This window comes from Sabethes cyaneus, chromosome 3 (genome assembly GCF_943734655.1).
Source record: "Sabethes cyaneus chromosome 3, idSabCyanKW18_F2, whole genome shotgun sequence".
In the NCBI taxonomy this organism is placed as follows: domain Eukaryota; kingdom Metazoa; phylum Arthropoda; class Insecta; order Diptera; family Culicidae; genus Sabethes; species Sabethes cyaneus.
Window position 1 is genome coordinate 82,738,071 of NC_071355.1, and position 25,376 is coordinate 82,763,446.

The 25,376-nt window shown below is 38.1% G+C and overlaps 1 protein-coding gene across 1 annotated transcript; it reads right to left on the reverse strand.

Moving 5' to 3' along the window:
- Nucleotides 1-1,807: 1,807 nt before the first annotated feature.
- Nucleotides 1,808-24,782, reverse strand: LOC128739793 (glucose dehydrogenase [FAD, quinone]). The gene is made up of 5 exons (XM_053835296.1): nt 24,723-24,782; nt 22,370-22,679; nt 2,570-3,469; nt 2,075-2,511; nt 1,808-2,014 (listed from the first exon to the last, which is right to left on the reverse strand). The coding sequence occupies exons 1-5, from the start codon at nt 24,780-24,782 to the stop codon at nt 1,808-1,810; spliced, it is 1,914 nt and encodes a 637-aa protein (XP_053691271.1).
- Nucleotides 24,783-25,376: the final 594 nt, after the last annotated feature.

Sequence of the window (25,376 nt, forward strand, 5' to 3'; positions counted from 1 at the left end):
AAAGGCTTGCCAAGGGCTATATTTGACCGTGCCGAAAAAGGATAAAGGTCGCCATTGACATTCGTTCACCTCGTGTTCACAGCAGTTTTATACGTCCAATTTTTTTTCCTCCACTGTTGCTATTATTGCTGTTCACACCACAAACAGGTAATCTTACAACTTCACCGACACCGCCTGGTACGTGGCAGAACAGCCAAACCAAACCACCGAACGTCCCGAACAGAAGCAAACTGACTGCACACTGATGGACAAGACATGGAAATGTTGGAAAAACGAATTCACTATCCTGTTAACGTACCGCGACCAACCACCCGTCAGGCCAACCCGCAAATTTTCCTCCCAAAGTTCAAGTTCGGGGAAACTCGATACCGACCGCCTGCCGAGCGAGCACGTGCTGGTGTTGGTGCTCCTGCGAGTGCAGGCCATTGCGACAACATGGGCGAACAGACTACCAGCGACCAGCGGAACACCGAAACCATAGCGCCTGATGGTTCAGCTCACCCACACCGGAATGGGTCTGTTTTGATATATATTTTGCCTTTGTACGGTGCTTCTTTGTGAAATTAAAATACATTTTAATTTAATGAAATGTCGCGCTGTCATAGTTGGTGCGAATGCACTACATGAAAACAGTACCGGTGCTTATTATTTTAGAAGGCTTTGTTTCTCTATCATTTGTTCGTTTTAATAGATACCATTTGAACTCTATTTTTTGTTCAGAATGGAATGGAGTCTATGATATTATCTATCAACTAACATACAAACAACCCTGATTGAGAGGAAAGTTTACATGAAATTTCAAAAGTTCTAAAATTTCATCGAACTATTATTTTGGAATGTAGAAAAATGGCCAACAAAGAACTAGATACGATTGATAATACAAAGAAACCACCTGCATTCTAAAAACATATATAACATGTATAACATTCTACCTAACAGTGAAAAAATAACTTTTCACATGGTGTCCACGTCGCGAAAACACAAGTTTTACGCAAAACAAGTTTGAACCTATTTCTACGCTCGCTTAATAATTTAGAAAATAATTTATGATAAAGTGAGCAAAACAAATTACTTCAAACTGCCTTTTAACCAAAAAACAAATTCAGAACAAATTACTTCTCAGTAACGAAGCTCAGCTTCAGCCTTCTTGTTATTTTCAGGACTATCAACAGTTCAGCTGCTTACATGCGGCACAGTAACGAACCGCATGCGCGCAGGTTGTGCTGTAACCGAATTTCCATCTTCTAGTACTACACAGTTCTCATCGCAAAACTCCCTCGGATCGTGGTCATCTACAATACTGCGAAAGGCGAGAGGTGTGTGTTCGGCCACGCGGTTCGTGGGAGAATGAAAATTCAAAACAAACCATATTTTGTACGAATTCCGCAGTGGTGTGGTACCGAAGGAAAAAAAACTGGAACAACTCGAACACGAAGAGGATTGATCGGATGTTGGAAAATAAACTCCCTCGATGGTCGAGTTTGTTTATGTTAAATAGGCTTTTACATATTTGATTTCTGCCTGCGTCTGTTATTGACTGTGCATGTATTTGGCAATTTTCACGCGAAATGTAAACATGTAAACTTTTCTACCAACGTTCCATGATCAGTCTTGAAAATTTTAATGACTTTCGTGCCAGACGATACTGTCCTTGAGTTTCAGTGCAACAATTTTGAAATTATATCTATGGCTATGGAAGGTTATCAAACTTGAACTGACAACTTCTCCTTTTATTTTATTTTACAATTAGCGAGTAAAATGGTAACATTTGACTAGATCACACAATAGAAGCGGCACGTCAAACCTGTTACCGTATCTCGTTTATCCAATACTCCTTAATCATGTCAGCGGCTTTTTCGCCTATCATGAATGCTACTGCGTTAGTATGAGATGCTGGGATAACTGGAATAATAGAGCAATCAGCAACTCGAATCCCTCGAACTCCATACACCGAAAGCTGCGGATTCACAACTGCCGTATGATCACTGGGAGGACCCATTTTACATGTTCCAGACTAAAATATAGAATAGTTAAAATTTTACGAAATCATTTGAACAACACTTTTGAGAGTCACCTGATGTTGCAAACTGGTTCCGATTCTTCGAATGCAGCACTCCCAGTATTCATCGCTTTGGAATCGATGTTGTTCGCATCCAAAGAAAGGCTGCTTGTGAAAGTTCACTCCAAACCGTGAAAACGTAGACGATTCTCCAATCTGCACCGCTAGCTTCACTCCTTCTCGTAGTACCACTAAATCATCGTTGTTCTCATAGTAATTACCCTGCATCCTAGGCCAATGGAAAGGGTTTTTGCTCTTCAACATAACTCTACCCCTACTCTTGGGACGCATCAGTACTGGCGATATGGCAAATGCATGTTTTCCAATAATCGATCCGTATGTCTTGAAGTAAAAATCATCTGGCATCCCAAAGGCGAACCTTAACGAACCAGAATCGTCATTATTGTACGCACCAGTTCCAAGCACAAGTTCGACATCCGGATAATCTGGAGCTGGATTTAAACAATTTCGAAATTATATTTCAATTAATGTTTACCGTTGAATACTCACGTAAATATGACACATTAGTTTTTACGAATGCGATTCCTTCTGCACCGCCCGGAATCGTGAATGGTCCTCTTCCGTAAAACAAATAGTCAATAATAGTTTGCGGTGATCGCATGTCACGTTCTCGGATCGTAACCGGTTGCTCTACAGTGAAAACCAATCCTGGCAGTGTCATATGGTCCTGCAAATTATATCCCACCTTGAGATCCTGAATGACTGGTATCCCAATTTCCTGAAGGTGGTCCCTAGGACCAACACCCGATAGCATCAGCAGTTGTGGTGACGCAATAACTCCAGCTGATAAAACGACTTCTTTTCCAATCCTCACCGTATGACGTTTTTTATTTTTTAGGAATTCTACACCGTAAGCAGTCTTTGTAATAGGATCAATAAGAATTCTCGTTACTCTTGAATTCATCGAAATGTGCAGGTTTGGTCTTTTGGCTACTGGTCTTAGGAAGGCCTTTGCAGCACTACACCTTCTACCGTCCCGCATCGTAGCTTGTGCCTTCGAAAAACCCATTAAACTCTCACCGTTTGGATCTGTCTCCTGATAGCCCATCCGTTTGCCAGCCTCAATGAACGATCTCAGCATGGGAGTTTCAAATGGCGATTGTTCCACATCCAGATATCCATCATCCGAATGGAACGGAGATCGTTTTAGCTTTTTGATTTTTACCCGTTCCGATTTTTTAAAATACGGTAGCACATCACGATAGCTCCAGCCCGAGTTGCCGGCCCTTTCCCAGTCGTCATAATCACGTGGATGGCCCCGAGTATAGATGAGAAAATTGATCAAACTCGTTCCACCCAAACCACGTCCCTTGGGCCAACTGCATATTCCGTCCCTCAGTCCGAGACAGGCTCCTTTCATCGGGTCCGCCTTATAACCCCAGTTGTAACCTGCAAATGAATGGAAATGATATACATTATTAAAAATTTGAATTGGCGATTTTTGGTGAAGATTATTATGATTTCCACAAAAGAAAAATATTTGACGCAGGACTTTGCCTTATTGGAAGGTAGCGAAGATAGGGGGACATTCCAAAAAATTTAATCCGAAAAATGGTCAGGTTTGGAAAGCTAATATTTGTTTTGCCCCGTTAAAGATACAGAAACGACAATGGCCTTGTCAAATTCGCAGCAGCCATAGGAATGGCTATCTATAGTACCTATTTTGCAATACAAAACGTTCGGAAGCATACCGTGAAACACCCTAATGGAAAGGCCTGCTCTCAGATCGAGCACGTTCTTGTTGATGGTCGGCACTATTCTGATGTCGCAGGCGTGCGGTCCCTTCGGTGACCGAACGTCGACTCGAACCACTATCTCGTAGTAAGCAAGATTCGTGCCCGGTTACCCAACGAATTCAAATCGAGGCCAATGAGAAAGATACGACTGAACATTCGACGATTATCAGCGGAAGACGTTGCTGAAGAGTTCTCTCGGAAAACTGATTAGCGGATCAATCAGTCAGCCTGAACGAATCAGTACTACAGTGCGGGAAATGGTACTATTGCAATAGTCACTTCCAGTGCGAGGTTTGACGCAGAGTACCAACGGGTGAATGACGAGAAGAATCGAGCAAGAAGTCACATAAGTATTGGATGCAACTGTGATGCGCCAGAGCAAAGAGATACTGTTTTCTGACTTTCTTGTTTTCTCTGTTTTCTTACTTCCCAGTATTCTCAGTTTGCCGACTTCCTTGTTTTCTCTGTTTACTGAATTCACTGTTTTTTCCGTTTCCTGACTTCCCTGTTTCTTCTGTTTTCTTACTTTCCTGTTCTCTCAGTTTTCTCTGTTTTATGACCTCCATATTTTCACTGTTTTTTGATTTCTTTGTTTTCTCTGTTTTCAGATTTTCCTGTTTTGTCAGTTTTTCTGTTTTCTGATTTCCTTGATTTCTCTGTTTTCTTACTTTCCTGTTTTCTCTGTTTTCTGACCTTCCTGTTTTCTCTGTTTTCTGACTTCAATGTTTCCTCTGCTTTCTGACTTTCCTGCTACCTCAGTTTTATAATTTCCTTCTTTTCTCTGTTTTCTTATTTTCCAGTTTTCTCAGTTTTCTGTGTTTCCTAACTTCCATATTTTCTCTGTTTTCTCTGATTTATCTCTTCTTTGACTTTCTTGTTTTAGCAGTTTTTTCTAATTTCTGATTTCCTTGTTTTCCCTATTTTTCAGTTTTCTGACTTCCCTGTTTTCTCTGTTTCTGACTTTCCTGTTTTCTCAGTTTTCTTTGTTTACTGACTGCCGTGTGTTTTCTGTTTTCTGACTTTCCTGTTTCCTCAGTTTTCTCTACTGCTTGACTTCCTTTTTACTCTGTTTTCTGACTTACCAGTTTTCTCAGATTTCTCTGCTTTCTGATTCCGAGGTTTCCAATGTTTTCTCTATTTTCTTTTTTCCCTGTTTTCACAGTTTTCTCTATTTTCTCACTTCCCTATTTTCTATATTTTCTAATTTCCTTGTTTTCTCTGTTTTCTGATTACCCTGTTTTCTCTGTTTGCTGACCTCCCTGTTTTCCCTGTTTGCTAACTTCAATGTTTTCTCTTTTTTATAACTTCACTGTTTTCTTTGTTGTCTGCCTTTCCTGTTTTCTCTGTTTCTGACTTCCCTATTTTCTCTGTTTCCTTTCTTTCCTGTTTTATCAGCTTTCTTCATTTTCTGTTCTGTGATTTCCTTGTTTTCTCTGTTTTCTTACTTCCCTGTTTTCTCTGTTTTCTGACTTTCTTGTTTTCTCTCTTTTATGACTTTCCTGTTTTCTCTGTTTTCTTACTTCCCTGTTTTCTGTTTTTCCTGTTTTCTCTGTTTTCTGGCTTTCCTTTTTTCTCAGTTGTCACTGTTTTCTGATTTCCTTGTTTTGTCTGATTTCTTTGTTTCCTGTTTTCTCTGGTTTTTAAATTCCATATTTTCTGTTTTATGATTTCCTTGTTTTCTGATTATCCTGTTTTCTCTGTTTTTCGCCTCATTTGTTTTCTCTGTTTTCTGACTAAAATGCTTTCTCTGTTTTCTGACTTTCCATTTCCTCAGTTTTCTCTGCTTTCTGATTTCCCTGTTTTCTATGTTTTCTCTATTTTCTTTCTTTCCTGTTTTTTAGTTTTCTCTTTTTTCTGACTTTCTTGTATTCTCAGTTTTCTTTGTTTACTGACTTCCCTGTTTTCTCTGATTTCTAACTTCTATGTTTTCTCTGATTTCTGACTTCAACGATTTCTGTTTTCTGACTTTCGTTTTTTCACAGTTTTCTCTGTTTTCTGATTTCCTTGTTTTCTGTTTTCTTTCTTTCCTGTTTTCTTAGTTTTCTCTGTTTCCTGACTTCCCCATTTCCTGTTTTCTGATTTCCTTGTTTTCTGACTTCCCTGTTTTCTCTGTTTTCTTACTTCAATGTTTTCTCTGACTTCTGATTTCTTATTTTTCTGACGTTCCTATTTTCACAGTTTTCTCTACTCTCTAATTTCCTTGCTTTCTCTGTTTTCTCTGTTTTCTTTCTTTCCTGTTTGCTCAGTTTTCTTACTATTTTCTAGTTTCTGATTTCCTTGTTTTCTCTGTTTTCTGACTTCCTTGTTTTTTCTCTTTTCTGATTTTTCTGTTTTCTCTGTTTTCTGACTTCCCTGTTATCTACGTTTCCTGATTTCTCAGATTTCTCTGTTTGCTGATTATCCTTTTTTCTACGGTTTCGAATTTCTCAGTTTTTTCTGTTTTATGACTTTCAAGTTTTCTCAGTTTTCTCTGCTATCCGATTTCCTTATTTCAATGTTGTCTCCATTTTCTTTCTCTCCTGGTTTTTCAGCTTTCTTCGTTTTCTGACATCCCTGCTTTCTCTTTTTTCTGACTTCCCTGTTTTCTGTGTTTTCTGATTTCCCTGTTTTTTTCTATTTTCTGACTTTCCTGTTTTCACAGTTTTCTTTGTTTACTGACTTCCCTGTTTTCTCCGTTTTCTGACATTCCTGTGTACTCCGTATTTTGTCTTTCCTGTTTCCTGTGTCTGATTTCTTTGTTTTCTTTGTTTTCTCCGTTTTCTCTGTTTTCTTACTTTCCTGTTTTCTCAGTTTTCTGACTTTTCTGTTATGTCTGTTTTCTGATTCACCTGTTTTCTCTGTTTCCTGACTTCCTGTTTTTCTTCTTTCCTGTTTTCTCCGATTTCCCTGTTTTCTGACTTCCCTGTTTACTGACTTCGTTGTTTTCTCAGTTTTCCCTGTTTTCTCTGTTATCTTACTTTCCTGTTTTCTTAGTTTTCAGTTTTCTACTTTCACTGTTTTCTGATTTACTTGATTTCTATGTTTTCTGACTTTCCTGTTTTCTATGTTTTCTCTGTTTTCTTACTTTCCTGTTTTTTCAGTTTTCTCTGTTTTCTGCTTTTTCTATTTTCTGTTTTCTGATTCACCTGCTTCCTACGTTTTCTAACTTCCCAGTTTTTTCTATTGTCTGACTTTCCAGGTTTTTCAGTTTCCTGACTTCCCTGTTTTCTCTGTTTTCTGATTTCCTTGTTTTCTCTGTTTTGTTACTTTCCTATTTTTCAGCTTTCTCTGTTTTCTGTTTTCTCTGTTTTCTAACTTTCCCTTTTTCTCAGTTTTCTCTGCTCTCTGATTTCCTTGTTTTCATTATTTTCTCTGTTTTCTGATTCATTCATGTTTTGTATGTTTTCTCTGTTTTCTAACTTCCCTGTTTTCTCAGTTTTATCTGTTTTCTTACTTCCCTGTTTTCTCAGTTTTGTGACTTCCCTGTTTTCTCTGTTTTCTGATTTCACTGTTTTCTATATTTTCTGACTTTCTTGTTTTCTCTGTTTTCTGACCTCCCTATTTTCTGATTTCTCTGTTTTCTGACTTCCCTGTTTTCTCAGTTTCCTGACTTTCCTGTTTTCTTTCCTTTTTTTCTGATTTCTCAGTTTTCTCTGTTTTCTGACTCGTTGTTTTCTCAGTTTTCTGACTTCCCTGTTATCTCTGTTTTCCGACTTCCCTATTTTCTCTGTTCTCTGACTTTCTGGTTTCTCAGTTGTCTCTCTCTGACTTTCCTGTTTTCTTTGTTTTTTGATTTCTCTGTTTTCTGTTTTCCCTGTTTTCTACGTTTTCTGTTTTCTTAGTTTTTTCTGTTTTCTGACTCCCTTGTTTTCTACGTTTTCTGATTTCGCAGTTTTTTTCTGTTTTCTGACTTCCCCGTGTACTCTGTATTCTGATTTCTTAGTTTTCTCTGTTTTCTGACGGTAGCGAACGTTACCGACTTTCTTCTAACGTTCCCTCCGAAAATTGTAAAAACTACCGCTATAAAAACTTAAATGAATATTTCATCAGCGGTGCGAAAACTAGCACAGGGTCGAAAAACTAGTTCCCTTACCCTATCGTTGATGGTTCACAGTCCAGTGTCAGAATAGCGAGCGGGACTTCGGACTCGTTTGTGACGTTGAAAGCTTTGAAACAAGGTGACGGGTTATCAAATTTGCTATTCAACATTACCTTGGAAGGTGCTATTTGCAGAGCAGTCGTGCAGAGAAGCGGTACCATTATCATGAAATCGCACATGCTCCTTGCGTTCAAGGATGACATCGATATCGTCGGTGTTAACCGTAGTACTGTGGATAAGGTGTATACGTATCTTAAGGAGCAGGCTGCGAGGATAGGAATTGTCATAAACTCTGCCAAAACGAAGTAGGGTACGGGTGGGTATTTCCAGCCCATTAAGCGGTAGCCTGAACAATATTCAGGAATTACGTTGAAACTATATTTATTCGAGACAAGATTTTTATACCAGTTAATAGAATATTATTTACTGAATATCGGCGTGTATTTTGGTTTTAATGAAATGCTACTAAATTTGAGTTATAGTCGCGAGAAATGATGAAGTCGCTGCGGCTAAATTGAGCCCATTTTCTATAGTGATGTCTGTGTTTTTTAAATCCGACGGGCCGAAATAGCCTGCACAGAGCATCAAAAGAGAGCCGATGGATAACGTGTCGCTATTGCCTACATTCCGGGCTCATTGAAGATAATTAGTTTTGCAGTGACAACAGCTTGCTGCTATGTCTAACAAGCTATGTCAACACGATAGAAGCTTTTCAGGCGTTTCAGGCATCACATATCGGTAGTAGTGTAAATAACGCACCATATGCTGGAATTAAAAACAAAATGCTGCTTATGGCTAGTGAATGAAAATTGATTTATATTTTCATATCAGAGAGGACTTTTTGTGTTCTTCCGTGATAAAAAGAAGTAGAATTGTTCTGTGATAGCATATTCACAGCTGTTTAGTTTCTAGAATAAGTAAACGTGATCATAATTGTGTGTTTTCCAAACCATCATCAAGAGCGGATACGCGTAAGCGATTGCTGCTGGTTTTTTCAGCCTAATTACGTGCCAGTGGAAAAACAGTGGTTTTGATGTTTATTGAATAAAATTTAGCAAATTACTTACATTTTTATGAAAATAGTTATAACACATTAAAGCCTATGAGTGCTACATTCGATTCAGTATTGTTATATAGCGGCAAAGTTTTTATTTGGGAAAGTGTAGCCAAAAAAGGTAATGTATGCCGAAATTAGTTGCGTGCTGGGAATACCCTCCCGTACCCTATATGCTAGCTGGTACAAAGCGTAGTAGCTCTTCGGCCGTGTAGTAAAAAGGTGGACAGGGTCTATTATGAATTACCTAGCCAACTGAGGTTCCGTGGCCTGCAGTTCCGTATGAAACTTTACGGCCACGAAGCGAGAACGTTGAAAGAGAGCGAGCGATGAGCTCTTGATGTTTTTGAGCGTAAGATCTTGCATTCACTTATTGGCGGCATGTAACAAGAATGAGGGTGGTGCAGGCGCATGAACAACGAAATTTTTCAATAGAAAGATGCGGATATCGTGAAACGAATACAATATGATAGGCTACAGTGGGCTGCCACGTAGCATCGATCCTGCGATGCTAGATGAGAGACCAACGAAAACAATATTAAGCAGAGAACCCGACAGAGGCCGTAGACTTCGAGGCAGGCCTCGTATCCTTTGGATGATCGCTTTTGACGAGAATGTTATAGAACAGCGGGTGTTGGGGGTGACTGGAGAGTGGTAGTACAAGACCGAGAAGCGTGTAGACGACTTCTAAATTCGGCCCAGATTCGATAAGCGGATTGCCACCGAAGGCAGTCTATAATGGAACTTCTATGGATTTGTTGCGAATCGCTACTTGCGATGTATTGGTGTTTAAATATAGTGGGTCTCAATTGTTACATTTGTTCATAGAAGATAATTTATTAATGTGACAATTAGTGATCGACATCGGACCGGGTAAAGTCCGGAAAGTCCGGTCCGATGTCCGGTCCGATGTCCGGTCCGAAGTCCGATCGGAACGAAATTTTAGAGTCCGATTTTTTATCGAACCGGAACCGGAACGAAGCGTTCCGGAACCGGACCGGACCAGGAATTCCGTTGAAAGTCCGGAAAAGTCCGGTGCACTTTTGATAGTAAAACAGACCGCAGTGGAAACTGACGCACTGTCGAACCAGGGAAATGCGTGTTCATAAGAATCTCCAACGTTTCCCTAGTAGTAACAGTGAGACTGCCATCTTCTTTTTACAATTGCCCTAGGCCATTATTATGGTCTTTGACTAACGCTTTTTAGAGTCGCGCCGTCACAGGCAGAGTCTGGATGCTTTCGCAAAACTTGACTCTGGACTTTCTTTTGGCTTTGCGAAGCTCTGCGTTGTATTTGGTGAGAGGTGCCCTGTAGGCCTCCCAATTAAACGTGATCTTTGTCCTGTTGAATAAACGCCTAGCCTCCCGAATAAGGTTGCTGAGCGATTCATTCCACCAGGATACGTCACGGTAGACTATCCGCGTGATTAACGGACAGTTTGCAGTATAAGCATCAATAATCCTACTTTGTAGGTCATTGGCTTCAACGTCCAGCTCAGCTGGTGTGCATATATTAATATGACAGGAATTCCGAGAGTTTCCCAGATGTTCTCTGAATGAACTCCAGTTGGTTTTCTTCGGATTTCCGCATTGTTCTCTCCTGAGAGAGTTTGCCTCAATATCAAAAACGATATGCCTGTGGTCTGATAAACTTAGTTCGTCAGAGACATGCCAGTTTTTGACCTTCTCAGCTATAGAAGTGTTGCACAGAGTAAGATCTAGGACCTCATCTCTGATAGCATTAACAAAAGTTTCAAACATTTTACTTTGAAGAAAGTTTCAGCATGGCTTAAGTGTTCGAAGTTTGAATCAGGACGGTACCTAGTTAGCAGCTAGGTTTTACTTTGCTTTACTTTACTTCGGCGACAATCCGTTTATCGAATCCATGCCGAATTCAGGAGCCGTCTCCACATTTCTCGGTCTTGGCCTGCCTCTCTCCAGTCGCCCCTAACACCCGCTGCTCTATCATCATCATCGTCAACGGCGCTCATCCAACGGGTACGGGGTCTGCCTCGAAATCGTCGGCCTCTATCGGGTTCTCTGCTAAATATTGTTTTCGCTGGTCTCTCATCCGGCATCCTTGCTACGAGGCCCACCCATTGTAGCCTGCCGTGTTTTAATCGCTTCACAATATCCGCGTCTTTGTATACTTGTTATATTTCATGATTCATGCGTTTGTGCAACACTCCCTCGTCTAATATGCCGCCAAGAATTGATCGCAGGATCTTCTGCTCAAAAACGCCAAGAGACGGTTGATCGCTCTCTTTCAATGTCCACGCTTCGTGGCCATACTGTACCACCGGGAGAATTTACGTCTTAAAAAGCGCTAGTTTTGTACGAAGTTGTAGGCTACTGGACCTCAGCTGGCTACGTAATCCGTAGAAGACCCTGTTGACAGCCGCTATCCGCCTTTTTACTTCACGACTCAATCGGCTCGTTGTCACATGTTACTAAAGTACCAAGGTCGTCGACCACTTCAAAAGTATCTCCAGGTATGACCACCGCAGTTCCTACGCCCGAAGGACTACCACGCTCTCTACCAGCCACCATATACTTTGTTTGGGTAGAATTTATGATAAACCCTGTCCTCGCAGCTTCTCCCTTAAGATGCGTGCGCTTCTTTCACAGCTCTACGGTTAACACCGTCATTCATAAACATGACTAGGACTTGCTTTATATGTTTAAAACTAATTTCTTTTAGCTTCCTCAGTATTGAGGAATGGCAATAATTTCGCTAGCAATAATCCACTTTCTGCTTAAGGCTCCCAAACAAGTCCAGCCAATCGATTTATTTTTGAAAAAATAGCAAATATCTGTGGGTCTTGAAACCGAACGCTTCACAGCATCGGCTCGTACATTTCGATCCCTCAAAATTTAATTTCAAAGAATTCATTTTAAAAGTTATGTAATTATGGCACTTCATCTTCTCGGTAATGCCATAGGTAACCGAATTTCACGCTTATGGTCCAATTTAAAACATAACTACAATAGTTTCAACGGATTTTTCTAAATTATCGTATAGGTTTGGGCGGAAGAGTATCAGATTTTCATGAAGTGCTATGGCTTCAAGATATACACTTGCACCTTTTTCTCTCTAAGTAGTAATTCCTTATAATCGCTTGGAATGAAAGGGGTACAAGTGCATAACTTAGAAGGAAAGAGGTGTAAGTGCAATTTACATTTTCAAAAATGTCTTCTAAGTCCCGAAAATCAAAGTGCTTTTCCAAGACATCAATAGAATTTAATAAAGAAATGTTAACACAACCATAGTGCGTCATTAGTTTTGTATTATATGACCTGACGAATTTTGTAGATAATGTTAATTTTGGAGCTGATTTTCTCGAAATTTACTTTTTGTCATTTACACCCCTTTTCTTCTGATCCACTCAATTGCTAATCATAGCAATTTTTGTTCGATTATAGTCACTTTAACCATCTTGGGTCATTCATGACTGCTGCGGGGTTGGGATTTGAACCCGGGTCCTCGGCGTGAGAATGGTGAATGCTAACCACTACGCCGTGACTGACCCCATCAGCACAATTGAATGGAAAACATTTTGATGGTTACTTCTAAAGTTACAGCTGTTTGTATCAAACGTGTCCTGAGTGCATAAAAACTTTAATTGTGTTTTTATCGAAATCATATTTCTAACTTCGGTACGCTATTATTTCACAAACCACTCACTACTAATTTTTATAAAGCGGATAAAATTATCATCTTTTTGACCCATCGTTTTAGCATCGGTATTGCATTTATTGAATTTTTAGAGGCGTTGAAAGACAATTTTTTTATTAAAAAACTGACTTTTATATCTGAATAAGCACCATTTTGGAATGCGCTTAAATTTTCGAAAAAAGGGTAGGTCAAACAGAAAATAACTTAGTTTAGGAATTTTCCATGACTGGTAAGCTGCCAAGCACCAGTCAATGGTGCCGCAATTTTTTATATAATCCGTTTCAAGGAGCCGTATGGCGTTTAGAAGTTACAGATTACAGGTTCTACATATTCAAAGCTTTGCCTTTGACGTTTACCTACTTTTTTAAAATTGGTAAATTTTCCATCCAGACAATTTCGGACTTCCGGACCGGAATCGGACCGGAACCGGAACAGAGCTAAATCGGACCGGAACGAAATCGGACCTAAAAAGTTCGTTCCGATTTTTTACCGGACCGGACCGGACCGGAACCCGGACTTCAATTTTCGTTCCGATGTCAAACACTAGTGACAATTATCAAAATCGACATATAACATACTACACCGTTTATCTTGCCCTTCACAATAGTTCGTCTTATACGTCACAATGATGGCATCATCAAGGCAATGAGCAATATCAAGAAAAAGTTGAAATTCCCTTTGTTTGTACTATAACCTATAACCTAAAATTAAATGGAATTTCTTCTTTACTTTTTCGTTGATTTGTGAACAGTGCTAAGAGACATCCAAAAATATTTTAAAAATAGCCGCAGAGGAGTGTCGTCGTGGTTGGGCCACGTTTTGGCATTCGCCCATAACTTTCGTTTCAAAAGGAATTTGGAAATCTAAATACATCGTTGCAAAGGTCTAAGAATAAGATATATTTCCGGAAAGTTTTGAACTCATTGCTTGAAAAATAAAAAAGTTATAGGTATTTACGTTAAGACAAAAAATGTTGTCATAGTCGGGCCATGTTGTACAGGTTGGGCCACCGCAGAAAATCTAAGACATACGCATTGAAATTCTATATAGAGACATGAAAAGAATGAATTCCATGAACATGAGCCGTTGGTACAAATACCCTATTTTTAATTGCATTTCTGCGAAATTTGGGCGATCTTGTAAAATCAATATTACTACAATCGCCTTTTCCGAAGTGTACAACTATAATGAAAAAAATAAAAACCCGAATTAATCCACCTAGCGGCGTGACCTAGCCTTTCTACTGCCACAATAATCACTATTCAATTTCTCAGGAACATCCATAATTAACTTGACTATATTTTTAAATATGCGTTCCGTATTCCTCAAAATCCTTATTTGCCAGTAAAATTCACAACGTATTGCGTAGAATAATTATATTTTCTTTCCTTGGGTGCGTAAATGTAAGTACTTGTAAGTGTCATTTATGCTACTTGATGAACACCTTATTTAGTTTCATAATATTTACGTGATTTATCGAGAAATAATGTAAACACAATAGATAATTTTTACAGACTTGAATGAATATATATAGAAAATTAAAAATTAACCCTCTAACGGGTCTACAGACGGCCTTAACTTTCGGGCTTCAGAGCCATATACGAAACTTGTTTTGAATTGACAATGTGAAACATGTGTTCATAGCAGATTATTTGATATTTTAATATTAATACCATGCGTTCAAAAGTTAGCATCTTTGAAAAACAAGAGTTCAGAAAAATTATTATTATACTTCGCTTTTGAAGAAAAAGGATATCGACAACAAAATGATTAATCTCAAAATTTTACTATTAGTTTACTTGGCTTCAATTTTGCAATATATCTGAATTAGAAAAAATAACTGAATAGAGCATTAGATATGAAAAAGAGAAATTGAACTTTTTCTTAGCTGGCGCTCCTTCAGATAATTATTTTTGCATGAAAATCAAAACTTAAGCTTCTTTTGAATGTACCTTCATGAAAAGATAGTCATTAGCTTGATCGCATCGGTTTTACAATGTTAGAGGGTTAGGAAAACAAAATGAGGTCGAAAAATAGTGCCAAAGCTGCGCCATAAACATGCTTGAGAATGGGAAATATGATCGATATGATTCCCAGTGCTTGTCTTTTTTTGATTTATTTATTAAAACATGATACATGACATAAGACATCTGTCCTTCATAATGTCACTAACAAAAATAAATCTTACAAAATTACTACCATGCAACGTATACTTCCAATTTTTCATATAATATTTCTAAGCTCTAGTATCTATTGATTGAAAAGAGCATCTATTGATGCGCAGAATTTGTTTGAATTTTGTATAAATTTATTTGGAAAAATCGACTCACTAGTATTTTTAATCCTATACGCTACTATACCTACATGCTTAAATTAACTGATTTTCTTCGCTTTTTGCTTTTCTTGTACAATTGTGAGTAACAGCAAGTGAACAAAATGACAATTGAAATCTGAAATCAAAGAAAAGAAAAAGCTTTTCGGTTGAATCCCACTATTTAATATTTATTTGCGACAGATACGTAGTTCGCCTACGACGTGCAGGCTTCATCAGTGTCTTATTTCAAAGCGTATACGTATCTGTCGCGAATAAATATTAAATAGTGAAATTTAGTTGGTAAAAGTTTTTTCTTTTCTTTAATTTCAAATTTCGTATTCCACTAAGAGGCTTCAAAAACTTCAGACAATTGACATGTTTCTCACTTTTGTTGAATTTCAATGCAAATTTAAAAATTGCAAATTGTCATCACATACACACATACATACATACATACATACATACATACATACATACATACATACTTACATACATACATACATACATACATACATACATCACACACATTGCATACAATCAACATTTGTTTTGATTTCACACGTTTTAACGGTTTAATATACGGTGCTTAAGTGTTAAAGTTTAAATAACTTTTGAATGAACCGTCCGATTTTAAATAACTCGGTTTCGTTTGATAGATCTCAGCAGTAATTTTCAAATAATAATAAAATGTGTGATGTTTTTCATTGAATTAATGCTTATATGTTACAAAAATATGTTTTAAATACTATTTTTTCACATTTCTTTATGTAACTTTCAAACTACAAGTCCAATCGTCATGAAATTTGGAAGTTAAGGGTTTGCAATGCTCCTCTTTCATATGCAATCAATTTTGTTCAAATCGGTTAAGGGACCTATGAGATAATGAAGTCCCATATTTTTCGTATTTTTATACATAACTTTTGAACTAAAATTCCGATCAGTATGAAATTCAATAGCGACCAATGGGACATCTAGACCTTTCATTTGACACTAAGAACATTAAAATCGGTCCAGCCATCTCCGAGAAAAGTGAGTGAGATTAAAAGCGTCACATACACACACACATACACACACACACACACACACACACACACACACACATACATACACACACACAGAAAATGCTCAGTTTTCGAAACTGAGTCGAATGGTGTATGACATTCGGCCCGCAGGACCTTCTTTCCATTTCCGGTTTTCCAAGTGATTTCTATACCTTTATCTATACCTATAAAGAAGGATTTCTGTCTGTCTGTCTGTCTGTCTGTCTGTCTGTCTGTGTGTCTGTTTTGTGTTCCTTATAGAATCAAAAACTACTGAACCAATCGGCGTGAAAATTTGCATGTAGAGGTTTTTAGGGCCAGGAAAGGTTTTAGTGATGGTTAGAGACCCCTCCCCCCACTAAGAGGGGGGGCTCCCATACAAATGAAACACAAATTTCTGCATAATTCGAGAACTAATTAAGCAAATAGAACCAAATTTGGCATGTGGGTGTTTTCGGTGACAAGAATTTATTCTAGGGTAATTTGAGACCCCTCCCCTCTTTATAAGGGGAATTATAACTCCTCTCTCCTTTAAGAGGGGGGGTTTCCATACCAATTTCCTCATAACTCGAGAACTAATCAAGCAAATGGAACCAAATTTGGCATGTGAAGGTTTTCGAGGGCAAGAAAATTTTCTATGTTGAATTAGGACCCCTCCTCACTTTAAGAAGGGGGGCTCCTGTACAAATGAAATACCAATTTCCTCATAACTCGAGAACTAATCAAGCAAATGGAACCAAATTTGGCATGTGTGTGTTTTTGAAGACAAAATTTTTTTCTATGATGAATTGGGACCCCTCCCCACTTTAAGAGGGGGGGGGGGGGGCTCCTATACAAACGAAATACAAATTTCCTTATAACTCGAGAGCTAATCCAGCAAATGGAACCAAATTTGGCATGTAGGTGTTTTTGGAGGCAAGAATGTTTTCTATGATGAATAAGAACCTCTCCCCACTTTAGGAGGGGGGGCTCCTATACAAATGAAATACAAATTTCCTCATAACTCGAGAACTAATCAAGCAAATAGAACCAAATTTGGCATGTGGGTGTTTTCGGTGACAAGAATTTATTCTATGGTAAATTGAGACCCCTCCCTCTTTATAAGAGGAATTGTAACTCCTCTCTCCTTTAAGAGGGGGGGCTGCCATACAAATTTCCTCATAACTCGAGAACTAATCAAGCAAATGGAACCAACTTTGGCATGTGAAGGTTTTCGAGGGCAAGAAAATTTTCTACGGTGAATTAGGACCCCTCCCCACTCTAAGAGGGGGGGCTCCTGTACAAATGAAATACAAATTTCCTCCTAACTCGAGAACTAATCAAGCAAATAGAACAACATTTGGCATGTGGGTGTTTTTTTTGGTGACAAGAATTTATTCTATGGTGAATTGAGACCCCTCCCCTCTTTATAAGAGGAATTATAACTCCTCTCCCCTTTAAGAGGGGGGACTTCCATACAAATTTCCTCATAACTCGAGAACTAATCAAGCAAATGCAACCAAATTTGGCATGTGAAGGTTTTCGAGAGCAAGAAAATTTTCTATGGTGAATTAGGACCCCTCCCCACTTTAAGAGGAGGGGCTCCTGTACAAATGAAATACCAATTTCCTCATAACTCGAGAACTAATCCAGCAAATGGAACCAAATTTGGCATGTAGGTGTTTTTGGAGGCAAGAATTTTTTCTGTGATGAATTAGGACCTCTTCCCACATTAGGAGGGGGGGCTCCAATACAAATGAAATACAAATTTCCCCATAACTCGAGAACTAATCAAGCAAATGGAACCAACTTTGGCATGTGAAGGTTTTCGAGGGCAAGAAAATTTTCTACGGTGAATTAGGACCCCTCCCCACTCTAAGAGGGAGGGCTCCTGTACAAATGAAATACAAATTTCCTCCTAACTCGAGAACTAATCAAGCAAATAGAACAACATTTGGCATGTGGGTGTTTTTGGAGGCAACCATTTTTCCCATGATGAATTAGGACTTCTTACCTTTTTAGGAGGGGGGGGGGGCTCCCATTCAAACGAAATACAAATTTGCTCATAACTTTAGAACTAATCAAGTAAATGGAACCAAATTTGGCATGTGAGAGTTTTAAATGGCAGAATTTTTTTTCTGTGGTGTATTACGACCCCTTTCCCTTTTAAGAGGGTGGGCTTCCATACAAATGAAATACAAATTTCCTTATAATTTGAGTACTAATCAAGCAAATGGAACCAAATTTAGCATGTAGGAGATTTTTGAGTCTTGAATTTATTTTATGATAGTTAGAGACCTCTCACCCCTGTGGTAGGGGGATATGGACTCTCATACAAATAAAACAGAAATTTTGGCGAAACTCAAAAACTAATCCAACTCGAGAAATTCGAGACTCTTCCATAAAACATTAATCACTAACAAGACCACAAAAACTATCTATAGTAACACTAGATCATTCAGGACGAGCCGGTCGCGAGTGTTGCCGGTGACCCGCCGTCGGAAGCGCCGCCCACTGGGGGACTTGCAAAACTCGAGAAGTGATAAAGATCATCCGAGATTCATGATTTATGTACAACACAGGTTAATTTGTGGCAATACGAAGTTTGTCGGGTCAGCTAGTACTATATATTTATATAGTAGAAAGGCAAAACAACAAAAATCTAGGTTTTTTCGTATTACTTTATTTCTTTTGGCTTTATTTCATCACATTTCACGTGACTGCCATTCTCTAGCAATTATTACGCTTCTGCGCTTAAAATTATGGTAGCCCAACCATGACTACTCAAGTGGCCCGACCTTTACAAATAGCGCATTTCTAGTATTTTACCTTAGCCTTCCTAAACACCTTACTAGAGGGCATTTTTCTATAGTCTTCGTGTGCAGCACAACACGCTTCAAACATTTTCAAAATTTAGCTCGTTAATTCATGAATCATTTCTTGAAGAAAAGTTCATTGCGCCTGGAAACCTTTTTTTGTAAGGTATAGTCACTGAATTCAGTACGGGTGTTTTGAATTCACGATTGAAACTCACGATATTGTGAAAAGTTAGCTATCACAGTAAGAAGTTTTACAGTGGTTGTATCATAAATATCATGAGTTACTAAAACTGTATAATCGTGATGGCCCGACCATAACAGTGGCCCGACGATAACGACAATACCCTACTTATTCCAACCAACCATGGAGAATTTATAGTTAGGCATTGCTTAATTATTTTCGATTATTTAAAAAATTAGTATAGAAATTTAAAATCCAGTGTATAGTAAAAGATGGTTAAAAACACTTCCGAATATTTGACAGAAATGTCTCTAGAAACTGTATAAAATGGTAACAGCATAAAATGTTACTAATCTGATACATTTTATATTTCGTCACCCACGTTTTCACACGAGACATCAATTTTGATTGGAATTCAATAGAATATCGATCCTAACTGTGGAACCTAAGGAATGGTTGTACACTTTAAGAACGCATTTTACGTTCAGGACATAAAATTTGTTTAGGTTGACATAGAGGGAAATAATCCGTGACCTGTTGGGATGGGCAGACTTGGTCACTAGTTTTCTAAAATGAAAGCAAATAAAATCGCACTTAGCTATGATTGTCGTCCCAAACTTGGGAAGTATAAATGTGGTGGCACGTGATGGTTGATTCATCAAATATGGAAATGCTTAACCATTATGCTTGCATCAATAGTGAATGTATAAAAACGAAATGTTTTTACTATTTAGTTCGATCCGCAGAAAGATTTCTGGCCGACTGATATAAGTATCTTTCGAATTAGTTGATAAATGATCGAATTATTAGCCACAACCTTTTACGTGATGCTCGGATTTTTAGATTTTTTGGTTTATGACAAAAGTTTATTTACTCTTTTCGATGCACTTTATTATTAGCAAGCTTGTAATGCGAGTGTTCGCAGTTTGAACCTGAACGGTATTTTCGTTGTTTTCATGCATCGGACGATGAGATCGTAGCAAACCATTGAGAGAACAAAACACTGAAACCATGAATGAAAACGCTAGCCGGTAGTTCTCTGATGTGAGCGTAACACTACCACCTGTATGAGTCACAACGGTGAACATTCCTCTACATTACGGAGCCAATTACTGCCTAGTTGACAATCTCTGGTAATCTGGTTGCATGTTAACATTGGCATCATCTTACTATTTTATTCTCGAAGCTGAAACAACTATATAAGGTTGGACTGAATTAAGTTTAATTGCAGCAAACCTCCGAGAAACGGATCCTGACGGTAAACTACTGCTGTCGATCGCGATTCCATGGGGTCGGACATGCGCTTCGCACAGCTTTTATTCACGTTTCTCTCGCGGTATCGCGCAGCCAAGCACTGCATAGCAGAAGGGTGTGTATATTTTTCTCACATACACTACAATGTCGTTTTCTAAAAATAGCCTTACCGCTGAAACACTACAACTGTTTTAAGGCAGTCGTTCAGACTGTTCGATTTTTCAAACCATCAATCGCTAGATTCAAAGTGAGCTTTTGCTGCTATATATAGGGCTTCCAAACCAGCTCTCGTCGGGTAGTCTGTCTGCCTCTACGGGTTAATGGTGCGAGTTACCCTAACAGCTCAAAAATACATAAACATGAAAACTTCTCTGTTAAAGGAAACTCCGTCAAGATTGAAACCAATTAATAATATAAAAGTAATCAAGTAATAATTTCGTTACGAGAAAACTTTAAATTACCGAGAGGCGTGTTCGACTATCTTTTTGAAAACTGTGCACTCAAATTTGTTTTTTACTTATTATATAAATAGTCCTCGATTTTAATATTTTCTACTTATTATATACCTACTATAAAGTAAGCTTCACGCAAACAGTCGAAGACGTTTAATGTCAAATTAGATTTGAAAAAGAAAACTGACGAAATTTCAGTCAATTTTACATATATTCCACCAACAAAAGTACATGATTACTGCTAAAACAATGGCATAAATTAAATCATGGTTGTTAAATACGAAACATATGACGTTAATATGACGTTAGAAACAACTGTTACAAACATCTGAGATCCCACAAAAAGAACAATAGCAGGACCTGTTTATCCTGACTGTTAATTGTAAGCATTGCGTCCATGCACAAATGAATAAACACTGCCTCATACCATTTATTAATAACTTAAAATCTTTTACCGTAATATATGTAATAACTTGAACTAACACAAAAATAAACTTAGCTTTGCACATATTAGAAATGTTAAGTGATTTGTTAACTGTTCCATAAACGAAACATGAAAAGAACAGTATTACAGCGCGTTTGCTCATAATTTGTGCAAAATTGGAAAAAATTAAAAATTTGAGACTCGCACTTTATTTTAGCGGACTGCATATCAATCATTTATTTCTGTAGAAGTTCTTACGGCAAAACAAAAGCAAAATATGGAAAGGAGATAATAGACGTAAACAGAGATGACAAAAATGTTGTTCAATTATTACGAGCACGGATTGAGCCATCAAATCTGTATACGATGAACAAAGGACTCTTTGAGCAAACAATTCGCGTTGATGGAGTTCTGGTGCAGTAACCTTTAAAAGTTTACAACTTGAGTGAAGCAAGGATAAGACTATTTACCGGTTATTGTCCAAGCAAACGCCATCCAAAAATGATTGAACGGATAGACAATGAAAATTCGAAAGCGAAACCGCAGAACATCTGCTCTGTCAGTGGCACTAACTCTTCACTAACAAAGAACCTTCGGTGAAGGAACAATGAAGTCTTTCGAAATCTGGACTACATATCCCTATCAAGTAATTAACTTCTTAAGAAGTGCAATGCCGCACTTTGAAAATGTACTTGTCTGTGGAATTCCTCTGTCAATCCTTTCCTTTGATCCGTTGATCATCATACCACAGGAACACAGCGGCATTGAGTACTACACTCGCGCAAATTGCATAAATAATTACCGTGTTTTAACAATACAAATTTCCAGAACAACGGAGCGATCGAATAAAAACAACAATCATTAACCGTGCTCCCAAACCTTTCCGCTTTAGACTAGAACGGAGTAGCTTTTATTATTACCTGGTCGGTTTTAGCGCAACCCATCACTAATAAAAAAAATATTTTGATTCAGCGGCTATTGAATTGCTTCATAATAAAGAAGGCTTTTTACAATCTTGTTTTACTACAACCTGATACAAATTACCCGTCCAGCAGGCAAATATGACTAGTGGATATTAGAGATACATATAGTTAACGACGTTGATACCTGCTTTCAAGTTACATTCGCTTCCAGCCTTTGACTTGGTGAAACAGTTGACCTTCAAACCGAACAGCGTGGACTGTTCAGAGACCCCATCTTCTCATTCTAAAAACTAGGATAGATTTTGTTACTAAATATTTCTACAAGCGTAGCACTACAATGTATGTATACTAAGACTAACCCGTGATGGTCGTTAGGCCTGCTGTCAGTGGGACATCCGTCAGCATATTTTCATCCTTGCCGGCTTCTAGCAGCAGTACGTTCCAGTCTTCTATTTCCGACAAACGATTGGCCACTACCGAACCAGCCGAGCCAGCTCCAATGACAATGAAATCATATTCCTTATGAAAGTGATTAGTGTCCGGAATACGATTAATCGAGTCATTGCGGAAAAACATGCCCGTTCCGTCCAGTAGCATTTCCAGTACGTTTTCTTGGCCAAATGATTGCTGCAGGACAAACAGTAGAATGTACAGCACTAGTAGTAGCATCTGAAAAAGGGAAAAAAGTAATTTTTCAAATTAACTAACTTCCATTCTATTCCATGCAATTATAATATGCAATTGTATCAGTTATAAACTAAACTGGTACGAAAAGATTCCTTTCATTGTTCAAAAAAATAAAGTATTTCTGCATGGATTGTTAAAACTAGGCCATCTCGTTGAAACCAGGTTAAAATTACACATCTTTGAGTTGATATGTAAACATTATGAACTTCACATTTGAAGAAATAAAAGTGAACCATTCCAAAACAAGTTTTCAGTGAAAGGGGAAAAATTGCATTCTTCTTTTAAGTGGTGAAGGACTCAGGCGTAGCAACAATTTTACCTTCACTCATAATTTTGTTCTGCAATGTTCCTGTACTAAAGAGCTTCAAACCCTCTTTTATAGTGACTTGAGATAAATATTAAATTGCAGTTATTTTGCGAGCATATAATTGATTACACTAATACATTCGCAACTGCTAAAAGCAGGATCACCAAAAATTTCATAAGAATAATTAATGACTGCGTAAACTTTATGCCTGCGGGGATATTAAGCTGAACTGAGCTGTCGTCATTTCGTGAAAAAAAACTCTTGACGCCGCTTTAAAATCAATTTGTGGGGTCACTGCTAGTCGAACATGCGATAGATCAATTATCTGAAACTGATGCCTGTAGTCAAACCGCTCCAGTGTCTGCCGCGTTAAGTGAACATAGTAATAAAATAAATAAATTACATTGGATATACATTTGACTGTACCGCCTCAACCAAGCAAAATTTAAGAAAGTTATGTATAGAGCATTAATAGAACTAATAATTATCTACAACATTGCTTAATAATACTTTGCAATATTCTTTGTATTTACGGCGCTACGGTGCTGCTACACCTTTGGTAGCAGAGTTTTTTGGTTACCAGCGGAGTAGCAGCCGTATAGTACGGTAAATAGGAAAGATACAGCAAAGCGTAATTCAGCAATATTGTAGACAATTACAAGTTCTACAAATTCTTCATACATAACTTTCTCAAATTTTGCTTGGCTGAGGCGATGCAGTCATATGAATCAAAATTGAGTAAAAGCGATCGTGCCATCCCTGCTCCTGGTATTTTCGATTAAGCCCTAAAATAATCAAAGATAACATACTCTGGGTCTAGATCTTATCTTTAAGTCGGTGCGGTTAGTCATGAGTCTCAGGTCATGATCACAAACAGTCAAGGTCGTTAGAAGTTGCAATCTCCAAATGCTGGCAAAGTAAGGGCGATGAAAACATAGCAAAACAAATGTATGTACAAGCATTTCACCTTCCATACGTTCCGCGTCAGTAATCAGTTGAACATAAGCTGTTCGGCATCAATTCATGTCGCAAATATTGACTCAATTTTACTAGTCCATGATTGCCTAGTTCCCATCGCCGGCACAGACTTGAGGGTTTGCCGGAATGATTGACGAACCCCCAACGGCGAACAACCAAACAGGTTTCCAACCAAATAACCGATCCCGTCTACCGTACGCGTCAGAACAGGGGTTATAAATAATTTGCAAAGGCCGATGCACGTGCGTTGAGAGGACATCATTGCATTGCACAACACTGCACTGCTGCACTTTCAATTTCAAGTTTAACCATGTAGGTCAACTGCGTAGCATGTATAAAGGGAACGGCTGGCTCCGGCAGGTACTTAACAGTTTAAACTGGTTAATAATTATTGCAAAATGAACGAAATTGTTGCAACTCAACAGCGCGATATTTGTAGCAATAACTTTGCACATGAAATGTGCCTGCACCACATTGTGCTATATAGCAAATGTGTAACAACAATATTATAAACTACTCATAATAAGGTTTAAAATCGGGTAGCTCTATTGGTTAATTATGAATTAGTCAGCGGCTATAAATAGTGAATTATTCAGGAAGGATAACATGGAAAATTATTCACCTTCGAATGCAGAAATCCGCATTCAGTGACAAAAATTATTGTTTGAGACCATCTTTTGGCAGACGCATTCTTAATGCGATTACCAGTCAGTAATAAAAATTCAAATTAAATTATATACCAATATGAACACTCCTTTTGCGCTGCATCTTCTTAACTGCTGCTGAGTGACCTTGATCATAGTCTGAAATTGCATGTCAACAAAAAACAAAGCCAATGAAGCATCCCCGTCTTGTACAGAACTGGTTTTGATATTTAAAAAATGCAGTCCACCAGGGTAACCTTTATGCAGAGACCTGCCAGACTCGGCTAATTTAGGGTTCACCGAAATTCAAAAAAAAAACCCGAGACAAAAACTGCTATGCTTATACTGTGCTCTTGAAAGGGTGAAGGTTTCGTTAAAAAGAATTCCAAAACATTGCCCAACAGGTTTGCTGGATTGAAGAAAACCTTCTAGATACACAAAACCGGCCGGTAAGAAAATAGTAAGCTCTACTATTTCTACAAATCATTCACCGAAGGTAAACATCTCAGAATAGAATTGGAGCTTGCCGGTTGAAATATAATATTGATACGTCCTGTTTTGAACGTTGAGCAATTTCACGGGTTTCCATATAAATAGTGCAACTATCACAAATTAATTTACATTCTTGTTGATTTAAATGGAAGCTTAGATTCTTTGCGATAATAGATTCAGATTCTTGAAATGTTCAAGAAATGGAACGAAAAAAGAATTCTTCCGCGATATTCTTGCCATTAAATGATTCGCAAATGA

Bases quoted from the DNA above. Each gene is read 5' to 3' on its own strand.
- LOC128739793 (XM_053835296.1), bottom strand. From the start codon at position 24,782: ATGATCAAGGTCACTCAGCAGCAGTTAAGAAGATGCAGCGCAAAAGGA. The intron at 22,680-24,722 runs GTATATAATTTA...TCCCTTTTTCAG, and splicing joins CAAAAGGAGTGTTCATATTG to ATGCTACTACTAGTGCTGTA. The intron at 2,512-2,569 runs GTGAGTATTCAA...GTTTAAATCCAG, and splicing joins AACTAATGTGTCATATTTAC to CTCCAGATTATCCGGATGTC.